Source organism: Palaemon carinicauda, chromosome 19 (assembly GCF_036898095.1).
Source record: "Palaemon carinicauda isolate YSFRI2023 chromosome 19, ASM3689809v2, whole genome shotgun sequence".
In the NCBI taxonomy this organism is placed as follows: domain Eukaryota; kingdom Metazoa; phylum Arthropoda; class Malacostraca; order Decapoda; family Palaemonidae; genus Palaemon; species Palaemon carinicauda.
In genome coordinates, this window is record NC_090743.1 from 29,390,226 (window position 1) to 29,401,731 (window position 11,506).

Consider the following 11,506-nt stretch of genomic DNA (forward strand, 5'->3'; position numbering starts at 1 on the left):
TGTCTATGCAGCATCCCTACTTTCCTTTTGTTGCACCCAACATTTAGCTTTCTATTTTATCGTTTTCCATCTTGATGAAATGCATTTTTAAGCTCTTATTTCTTAGTGAAATATCGGTTCCTCGAGCTTTTATTTCCTAGAGACACATCGGTTCCAAAAGCTTCTATTTCCTAGGGAAACAGTTTTTTTTTTCTCTTGTTGCTCCATAGCGTTCAATGATGGCCTGGCATCAGCATTTGCCGACATCGTTTTCTTTTTCTTTTTTTTAGTGTTTAATGGATACCTGACCCTACCATTGGCCCATATGATCCAAATTACAAATTCTGTAATATCTTTTTTTTTTTTTTTTAACACGGAAGAGGGGTGCAATGAAACCGACCACTCGGACATTCATTATTGTAATCACGAGTCTTGATTCGTTTCCCCAATCTAATATAAAATGACGTGAAATATCATAGAATGAAGAGCGACCTTTCCGTTGCTGTAAATGCGTAAAAATAGGCTGTGTTCTCCTATTGCAATTGGACCCCACTTCCGGTATGGGTTCTTTGACTCGCTTTGCTTATCTGAGATGTTTTTTGAGAACGCGAATAATAGATAAATCCCCGATTAGTGAAGATTATCCTTTAGTTTTGCTTTAAACTTTTATGATTACATGTTTTACTGTTTTTTCCTTGCTTTAAACGAGGGTAAGAGATTTTGACTAATTATTTAATTTGGTTCTTAAATCAACTAGGTGTTGAACATGTTGAACTTTAGTACACGTTGCTCAGAATATCTTCATTTTGAATAAAAAGAAATTATAATTTAAAAGTTGGTGTTGAAAAAATTACTTTCAACTGAACTTGAAAATTCGTCCCATTAAAATCATCCCAAGATATATTTTCTCCCCTTTTTCTATAACAGAAATCCCTCATTTTGAACGACTGCATATTCATAACTTTCCACATTACAGAAGACTTAAACAGGAAAAAAAATTACTGATCGTACGCCTGCAATGACAGGCGATCTCGTACAGCACCAACGATATATCCCAAGGAAAGTCTGTTCAAAAAGCCTTGATTTACGTCGGAGCCAATACCCACAGACTGCCCCAGATTTCCACCGTTCTGATTGGTCCGGCCAGCTGAATGTCAGCACCGTCGGGGCGTTTGGACGCTGGCAGGAGGCTATTTCAGGTAGGGGAGGAAGTGACGTACCCAGGGCATCGTCGCTTAAAATAGGTTGTTTCTTGTGTTGAGGGCCCCGGGCGTAGGGCCGGGCAGTGGGCGCAAGGAGCGGGGCCGCGAGGTTGTGTTGTCACTCCACAGGGTCGCAAGCAGCATGATGAGAGGACCTACTTACGACGACGGCTACATAACGAGGAAGATGTCTTCCATGCACGGCCCTACTTTTGCACCTCCACCAGGTGTCGGCTCCTACGGGCGCCCACCCATGGGCGGCTACATGCAGGTACGTCAGAAAAACCTACCACCATCATGCCTTGCGTTTGATCCCTTCATAATGACAACCCCTTAAGTCCAAATGTATAGTGAGTAGTAGCCTATACATCTATTCTAGCCGCATCTCCCTTGAAAAAGTGTCTATTTGCAGTGAGATAAAAACCAAATCGACGAGTGTACAGTTATGTGACTTTTGCAGAACTGAGAAGAAATGTTTCAGAGGGATGTATTCATATCAAGTCATTTACAATTGTTAAAGTTTCTACCACTTCTATGTGACGAGTGATTTTATAATGATAATCCTTTTCCCATCTTCCCTCCTTCTCCCTTCCGTCTTTTCCATTCCTCTCCCTTCCTGAATAACGTTTAATACCAGGAATAGAAAACCTTAAGATTTACCCCATATTCATCCAACCTCAGTCACTCACATTCATCAACGCCCATGGATCCATGACTGAAAATATTCTTCCGGCTTTTCGAACAAACCTGGCTATTCTCCCTCTCATTCCTGACATTGCAAAGTCCCACTCTTTCTAGAATTTCTCTTTTCCTTTGATTAATATTTGTTTGTTTTTATAAACGCCTCCATCATCAGAATACACCTAATACCATCCAAACCGCATCTGGGCATATGTGTATCTACACCTACATCCACACATCCACTAAACACTCCTGAGCTTTCGGGGGTTTTGGCTTCTTCTCTGTCCCTCGGAGACACGACCCCCGGCTCCTAATAAGGTGGCATTCTCTGCCAAATGGACGTCGGTATGGTTGCGTTTTGTCTGACTAATACCTCGATTACTTTTTTTTTCTTTTTTTAATGCCTTCGGTGCTAATCGTCTGGTTAAAACGCTACTGGTGGGCAGGGGAGAAATGGTTGATGATGGAAAAGTCGACCTTGAAATTAATGTTCTTTTTTTTTTTTTTGATAGGGGAGAATGTGTTACGAAAAAGAGGAGAGAAAATGGTCTGCTCTGAACTATGCCAGCAGAGAAAATATGTGTTTGTTTGTGGGAGACAATTTAACTGTTATTTAATCATTAGGGTACTGTGCTCAGTGCAAAGCCTGATTTTATTATTGTGACTGTTTACACACACATACATCCTTCCTCTCACACACAAACACACACATACAGACACTCATATATATATATATATATATATATATATATATATATATATATATAGAGAGAGAGAGAGAGAGAGAGAGAGAGAGAGAGAGAGAGAGAGAGAGAGAGAGAGAGAGAGAGAGAGAGAGAGAGAGAGAAATATATATATATATATATATATATATATATGTGTGTGTGTATATATATGTGTGTGTGTGTACGCATGCATATATATGTATATATATATATATATATATATATATATATATATATATATATATATATATATATATACACTCACGTGTGTGTGCGCTCGCATGCATCTACCTAAGAAACATCATTTGTTCGAGCCCTTAATATTGTATGTGGGGTTCGTTATGGGTACATGCGTGTTTGCATACAGTATATATATATATATATATATATATATATATATATATATATATATATGTGTGTGTGTGTGTGTGTGTGTATATATATGTGTGTGCATATGTATATATATACAGTATATATATATATATATATATATATATATATATATGTATGTATATATATAGATATATATATATATATATATATATATATATATATATATATATATATATATATATATCTATATATATATATATATATATATATATAATAGACCCTCACAATTTATATAATCGTGAAGAAGGGAATTTCAAGGTAAAGTCTATTATTCTGACTATCACCTTAGTTTTTGAGCGTCGGTTATAAAAGATCAGCCCATGACATGTATACTTGTTATTACTAGCAAAGCTATACAACCCTAGTTGGAAAAGCTCGATGCTATATGCTCAAGGGCTCCATCAGGAAAATAACCCTGGTGGGAAAGAAAGGAAGGAAACATAGAATAGTGTGCCTGAGTGTACCCTCTAGGAAGGGACCTCTAATCCAAGACAGTCGAAGACTACGGTTTAGAGGCCATGGCACTACCCAAAACTAGAAAAGAATGGTTTGATTTTAGAGTGTATTTCTCCTAGAAGAGCTGCTTACCATTTCTAAAGAGTCTCCTCTACCATTACCAAGTGGAAATTAGCTACTGAATAATTAAAATGCAGTAGTTAACCCCTTGAATGGAGAAGAATTTTTCCGTTATCTTAGTGTGGTCAGGTGTATGAAAAAGAGTAAAATGTGTTAAGAATAGCCCAGACTAATCGTTGTATGCGTAGGCAAAGGAAAAAGGAACTTTAACCAGAGAAAGATCCAATGTAGTACTATCTGGCCAGTCAAAGGATCCAATAACTTTACTAGTCAAGACTTGAGAAGGACAAGGAAATAAGGATTGGGAATGGTGGAAGAGTGAGTCTGAAGTCTTAAGTAGCAATGGATCTGCTTTTCATAAATTGGAATATTGTAAGAGTTAGGGGAAAAGGGATCATGGAGATTTTCGAAAACTACTTATTTCCGCAGAGTAAACATTTGACAAGGGTGTATTTGAGGGGTAGGAATAGCATAGTCCCTTGGGTGATCAAAATATTGATTTTGAGTTATGTAAATAAGTAGTATGAATATATCCGTGTTTGCTTTGAAAATGATATAAGATACTAAGAGTGTATAAACATTATCACATTTAATTCTTAGTTTGAAGCCGAATTCTACTGAGAAACTGCATATGTAAGCCGAGTCTAAATGAATGTCTTCATCCGATGATTCTTATTTTACAATCATTGTAGGGAAAATGATGTTAATATTAGTTACTAAACGAATTTTTGACATTATTTACTGATACTCACTGTTCAAAGTCAAAGAAACTCCAGTTAAATGAGGTCTGTCTTGTTTTATGGAAAAAAAAAAAAACATTTTGTGTAATAAAAAAAAATTGTAATGTAATGATCATCTGATTTCTGATTTGAATGTTAAAGTTAAAGGAACTATTCTTTTTTCATTCATTTGAATAGTGTAATATATATATATGTTATTACATATGCAGAATTTACTCATAAATTCTGACAAATAAAAATAGAATTTAACCGAAAAGGTTACTATTGTGTACACATTGACAACCCTAAAGTTTGCGTTTGCGCATTCCTGGCTTCTTTCCACAAATGCTGACTAGTAAACAAAGCAGGATGGTCATGCAGTCACATCAAGTCACACCAATTTATGGTTCACTCTACTCAAGCACTGCTTGATGTATTTCCATGCATTTATTAACGACAGGCTCCGTACTTTATTATAATTACTACTACTAGCTTGAATAGAAGATGAAATATCATTGGAAGGAGAAAGGATTGATGAGGTGGAAATATTAAATATTTAGGAACTATGATCTGTAATACAAGATCTTTAGAATTGGAGTTTATTGAAAGATTAAAAAAAAAAAAAAACAGACAATGGCTAGGTTAAATAAAATCGCCTAAATTTGCATATAAAAATCAGGCTATATATCAGTTTAATGAGATCGGTGTTGCTTTATGGGCATGAGTCGTGGTATGACGATGGAACAATATCCAACAGAATTTTTAGATTTGAGAACAAAGCCCTCAGAAGAATATTGGGATTTAAATAGCAGGGCAGGATTAGGAATGAAACTATAAGAGAGATTACTCGAGTGCCATATGTGGATGAGAGCATGGTGAGGTGAGGGGTAGATGGAGATGGTTCGGGCATGCTCTTCGCACTCCCCAAGAGAGATTAGTTCACCAAACATTTAACTGGGCTCCACAATGCACTAGAAGAATTGGAAGACCCAGACCTACATGGCTGAGAACTATGAAGTGTGATGTAGAAGATGATGAATGGCGAAGTATTGATTTAAAAGCTCAAGATGAATACGACAGGCGGAATCTAACCGAGGCCTTTTGCGTCAATAGGCGTAGGAGGAGATGATGATGAGGACTACTAGCTTGGCAACAACCCTAGTTGGAAAAGTAGGATGCTAAAAGCCCAAGGGCTTCAACAGGAAAAATACCCAAGTGAGGAAAGGTTGATTGATTATTAGATATTATCTGGCATCATAACAGCGAAGGCCATTGATGCTATGAGGAAAGGAAATAAGGAAACGATTAAACTATAAATGATAAGTAATAAATAAAGAACATAAAACATCTTGAGTAGCAACGTTGATATAGATTTGATATACGAGTATAAACTATGAAGAGAGACTTATGACAGCCTGTTCAACATAACATTCGCTGCAAGTTTAAACATCTGTAATGTTGCTCTTTGTATCAATTAAAGTAATATGATTCCAATTCGTTAATGATATTATGATAAACTCAGGTGTAAAGAGAATTCCTTTTCTTTAAATGTTCTCTGGATCCTTACATGATATCACTTGCTACCGAAAGTAATAGAACCAAATAATACGACGCCCATGAATTTATGCATACAAAATTATAATTAGTTATTCTTCTGTTACGAATTCCCATCGCTGGATCATTATTATCAACGTTTTCACTTTCCTCCTCCTGTTCAACCAATTCGTGTATTTCAGTTTCCAAATCTAATCTTCTCCTGCTCTTTTTCTTTATCTCTTTCGATCCTTCAAATTCTTACTCCTAATCACGTTCCTCTCCCACCTGTATCTAAGCCAGGTGAGTCACCCTTCTCTCTCTCTCTCTCTCTCTCTCTCTCTCTCTCTCTCTCTCTCTCTCTCTCTCTCTCTCTCTCTCTCTCTTTCTGCAAAATTGTGCTTGTTTTGTATGGTACATATGTTTGAACCAAACACATGAGGCATCATAAACCTTATGTAGATACCCTTTGCAATAACATGTGGGGTTCTTTCATTGTTCAACCTTGAAGTTTTTATTTTAGCTTTCTATAAATATTGGCCTGTCAATTCACTTGAATTACCTGAATTTCATAATATTTTATATATCGTCCTCATTTAAGTGTCTTTTTTCATGAAAAAAAAGTCAGAGATTCTTCGATTCTTAATCATCATTTTAATATTTTCCTTTGAAGGCATTATTTTCTTACTTAATGCATAAGTCATATTTTCGGGGCCATCACCTTCCTTTTCCTAATCATTTTCCAGTCTCGCATATCACTTCATCTTTCACATACTCCTTTATATCCTTCATTTATCCCTCCTTCACTTAACTATTCCTCTCTCTCATCCCTCCCATTCTCCTCTCTCATTCCTTTCCCTCTGCTCTGTGGTACATGCCTGCGAGTGAGAGAATGAGACCGATATATACCCTACCTCCTCTTTCTAAACATAGCCTCCAACTGACTTTCCTCACTTTTAATAATAGATTATATTCTTATGGGCTTGGTTTGGTTGTAGATTCCCAGATCTAATGATGATGGAGGTGATGTGGATGGTTTATATTTATTTGTTCCTATAAATCACTTAATATTTGTTGTATCACAGTTAACTATGAATTGAAATTGAGTCACTATTAACCATGAAATTATAACTAATATTTCTGGACAGCTGATAAATTATTTCCTCTAATTTATCATGTGAATAATTAACTAACAATAACCAGATATGATTGATTACCTTAGGAATTATTTGAATATCCATATTGTATATTTATAACAAGCTATTGGTGCTAAGAAATCCTGTATAATTGTGTTAAAAACGTAAGAGATAACATTGCTTTTGTCGAATTAAAAAATTAGATTTGTAAAATATTATGATATTTATTTTACGTAGAGTAATATTCAAGAGATTTCAGACTTTTTCTTGAGAACGCTCCCAACAAAACATTCGACAGTTACCAAGTGGCCTTTTAAAACTGCAATATGGAATTCTTCAAGTACTATCTTTTTGTTTAACGTTATCCACTGTCTCTCTACAGGATCCTTATGGCTACGACTACGTCCCAAGGGTTTGTTCATTAGTGATATGAATTGAATTAGTGGTAATAGAAGTGGTTGCGAATGTTAGTGCCTTCTTAGGGTTTTCTCACAGGTCTTGGTGGTATGAAATGCATTTTATTTTTTTCAAGCATACCCAATGATGATTTCAAAGCGTATTCTATTCATTTTCTTTTGGTGTTAATTTTCCCATTTAATTTTTTTTTATAAATCGGAATTTATTTTTCAAAAGATATCAGATAAGTTTGTTGGTGTTTTCCCTTCCTTCTTGTTTGTTATTTATTGCACATCCACCCACCCTGAAAACATCCTTGCACCACATTCTGGTGTAAATAAATTTGCAAAAACAAAAATAAGTAAAGAGAAAATTAAATCTTTATTACGTTTCAAATAATATTTCATTTGCATTTCCACCATCATGTATCCAGGTTCTCGCATAGTTTATGAAATATAAAAAAGAGAAAATGAAAGCCGATAGTGTTTTTAGCATTATAGTGAGTGTTTATGTTATAGAAGCTTTGGCAACATTATCAGCGAGATTTCGCGTGATGTAGATTATGAGCTTTTTGTGTGTTGTTTTTATGTAGTAAGAATTAGTTATCATTATATAAACGTGTTGACTAATCAGTCGAACATTTCGAAATGTAATTATGCTAGCCAAAGGGCAATTAGTTGAAACACTGATAACGTTTGCTTAGTACAAGTGAACCGCATCTGCTAAAACGTTCGCGAACGTTTCAGCGGTTTGGCGGTCGATACGAAACTTGTTTCGTGAAAACTTACGCGTCCGTGACAAATAATCGTCGATTTTGAAACGATTTCATCATAAACTTTGTAAGGTTATGTGTTATGATTCATTACGTGCCACTCGGCATTGTTTCGGACAATGGATTTGTGATAGATAAACGTTATTGTCTGGGAAATGGTTTTGTCCTATCATACAAATTTATGCATATATATATATATATATATATATATATATGTTTAAACCTTGTTTAAACATTGTTATGATTTAGCAATAAGGAATTTGTAATTTTTAAATAATAATGCTACAACCGTTAGTATTTAAAATACAGTACTTAGTTTTATTGGCGAAGATTACTTAGTCATTTCTATACTCTTCCCTTCGTATGTGCATGTAGGGAAAGACACGTAAAAGAACTAAAGTAAAATAAAGGTAAAAAAAGGATATTGAATGATGGAGAAAATTTTGAGGGGAGGATGAATTTTGATGTTTATTTTTGTCAATAATACAAATTTTTATATTCTGAATTGAAATTTCATACCAACATCATTTGTTTCTCTTATGTATTACAACTGTGCATAACAGCGATAATTCACGAATAATTACGCATGATTATTAATTGATGGGAGATGGAGTAACTTTTTCTAAAGCGTCTATTTAATCTGATATAATCTCTTTTCGTAACATGATTTTAATATATTGTACTTTCAAATAGCAAACACAAATACAGTAGATCCTCAACTTAAAAACTTAATTGGATCCAAGAAGCTGTTTGTAAGTCGAATTGTTTGCAAGTCGAATTTCGTTAAATTTTAGCCTAGTGTAGACCTAACCTGAACTCCATTCTTATAATTTCCAGCTAAAAAAAGTCAACACATAGTTGCTTTTCATATGAAATACATATCAGATTATTACAAATGTCATTTTGCCTTGTGCATTAAATGTAATAATATTTATTTATTACAGTATTTCTTTATTTTATCTGTTATTTTCGGTTTGATTTGTGTTTGTATCCCCGAATAAGTCGAATGTTAGTAAGTTTAGGACCTCCTATACTTAGAAGTGTGACAAGATTAAATGCTACGTTCAGAAGAAAAATATGCTTAACATATACTTAGTTCCATATGTCGAAGCTGTAGCGTCTATCAATCGATGGTACAGCGAATATCGGAAAGGTCCCTAACCTGGATTTATCAATCAATAGTTATTTGTGGATTTATGCGCTCTATCAATATGGGTTGAGTATTCCACTGGAGCTGAAGAGTAAATAGGGTTAGACAGAGAGAGAGAGAGAGAGAGAGAGAGAGAGAGAGAGAGAGAGAGAGAGAGAGAGAGAGACCAATTTAGATGTTTATTGGTTGCAATTTTAGTATTGATAAACATTCAGATTTTAAGAAAAAATTGTAAAAAATAGAATGAAGATTGCTGTCGTAAAGCTATTGGAAAACTTATTGATACATTCGAATCGTGTCATTTAAGATCCTAGTAATATTAAAGATAATATTTTAAACTTTAATTTGGATTCACTCATTTGAAAATGGTATAGAATCATAATTATACCATCAGTGATTAAATGTTCTACTGGTATTTTTGAACTGTGCGTCAAAAGAGCTGATGAAACTGACAAATGCCTACTGTCGATTGATTATGACGATAATACAATTGATAACGTTAAAATTTTATTATCATCTTAGGGTAATGAAATAATGAACGGTAACAATCAGAAAGAGCAACTATATCATTACTTGCCAAACCTTCAAATAGCAGTAATGATTATTATGATTTATTTTCATTTTTTCCCCAGCTAAAACCAAAAATGTAACCACAATTTGAGTTGATTCGGTACAACTTCTGAAATACCGTTGGATTGTCGCCTTGAAAGAAAGAATATTAGGCGATTTTTGTTTACTTTTATTTTTATTGATATGTTGTTTAGCAATGAGTCGCTTGTCTCTGATTACTTCCTTTGCATGAGTATAAATAAAGGAAGCCCCGAGAAATATCTGGCAATAGGTTCACAAAAACAATACTACAGTTGTCATGTCTCGACAGAAGTTTGGAATCTCACCTCGTCTGGCGCCTACTGTTACGAAACGAACAGTGTCGGAGCTTAAACACTGATTAAGATGTGAATGCATCTTGGAATTAAAGATAGACGTCGTTTATTATTACTTATTTAATGCCTCTAGAATTGCAGTGTCATGAATCCAAGAGGTAGGAAACCATTAATCTTTATTTAAATCTAGATTTTGGAAGTTAGCGTGAAATACCATTACAATTAATCTAAATGCTACGATATACCAACCTAAAAACAAGGAATTGTTTAATCACCGTAACTTTGCCTGTAATCTCAAGAACTTAATTTGTTGATTTGCCACAAGCCATCAAATCATATTAGGAATCTGTTGATATAGAAATTTGACTAATCTGTTTTTAAGGCATATTCACGAGGACCATATTCATGATCACGTACCGTTTTTTTTTTTTCATAGTTATCTTTTTCTCTTTTAATTTTACCGTGGAATGTATTGCTAATATTCTAATCTTGAAGCCAGGAAGCTATCAAATTGTGATACATTAAATATATTATATGCTGGAATGTAAGATGTGGGGTTACCTGCAGAAGTAAAACATTTTAGCAGTAGAAAGTTGTAAACTTAACGAAAAACTAAGTATAAAATACGAAAAATGTAAGCAATGTTTGAGTATTTTAGTAATTTGGAAACGAAAAATAGTAAATGATATTTGTTAAGAGGCATCCGAAATTCAAGATAAAATTACCTTGATAGTATCTGAGTCAAGATTGTACATAAAAGTTACATTATGTTGATATATTTGTACATAAAGTCAAAACTCCATGGAATGTTTTAAAACATCAGTGAAAACAAATCCTGTGCCAAATGTTTGTTATTAACAGGAAACTCAAAATGCTGGGAAAGGATGAAATTCATGAAACTTAGCGAATGCTGAAATTGAGATAAGTGGGCGACAGGACTGAAAAAAAATTGAACCTTTTTTACCCTTCATACTCTCTCTCTCTCTCTCTCTCTCTCTCTCTCTCTCTCTCTCTCTCTCTCTCTCTCTCTCTCTCTCTCTCTCTCTCTCTCTCTCTCTCTCTCTCTCTCCTCATTTACAAAGCTAATTAAAAAATCCTATTACGTGCAAGCAGTGATCTACGTCATGATCATATACATAGAGGTAGAACTCGTACTGCCAAATGGTTCTATAATTTTAGGGATTATTAATTGACTTATTAATATACTGAATTCTGTATCTATTTTCCCAACCACATTGTCACTTGCCTTTCTTTTATTTCGTTTAAATTTGCTATGCAGAGTGACTGTATCAGCGCAATTCGTAACATTCCACGTCAGGCAGATCGTCATATAGAACGGAACCAAACAAACTAGTTGTTT

The 11,506-nt window shown here is 34.5% G+C and overlaps 1 protein-coding gene across 37 annotated transcripts in view; it reads left to right on the plus strand.

The window, feature by feature from the left end:
* The first annotated feature begins 1,237 nt into the window (after positions 1–1,237).
* LOC137658547 (uncharacterized abhydrolase domain-containing protein DDB_G0269086-like) overlaps positions 1,238–11,506 on the plus strand; it is a 111,241-nt gene continuing 100,972 nt past the window's right edge. For 17 of the 37 annotated variants that reach the window (XM_068393397.1, XM_068393398.1, XM_068393405.1 and 14 more), the window contains exon 1: positions 1,238–1,452. In XM_068393397.1, the coding sequence (XP_068249498.1) occupies positions 1,324–1,452 (129 nt within the window). In that variant the 5' untranslated portion in view covers positions 1,238–1,323. Of the gene's footprint in view, positions 1,453–7,326; positions 7,357–11,506 lie in introns of all 37 variants that reach the window. The other 20 variants (XM_068393408.1, XM_068393411.1, XM_068393407.1 and 17 more) reach the window with 3 other exon arrangements.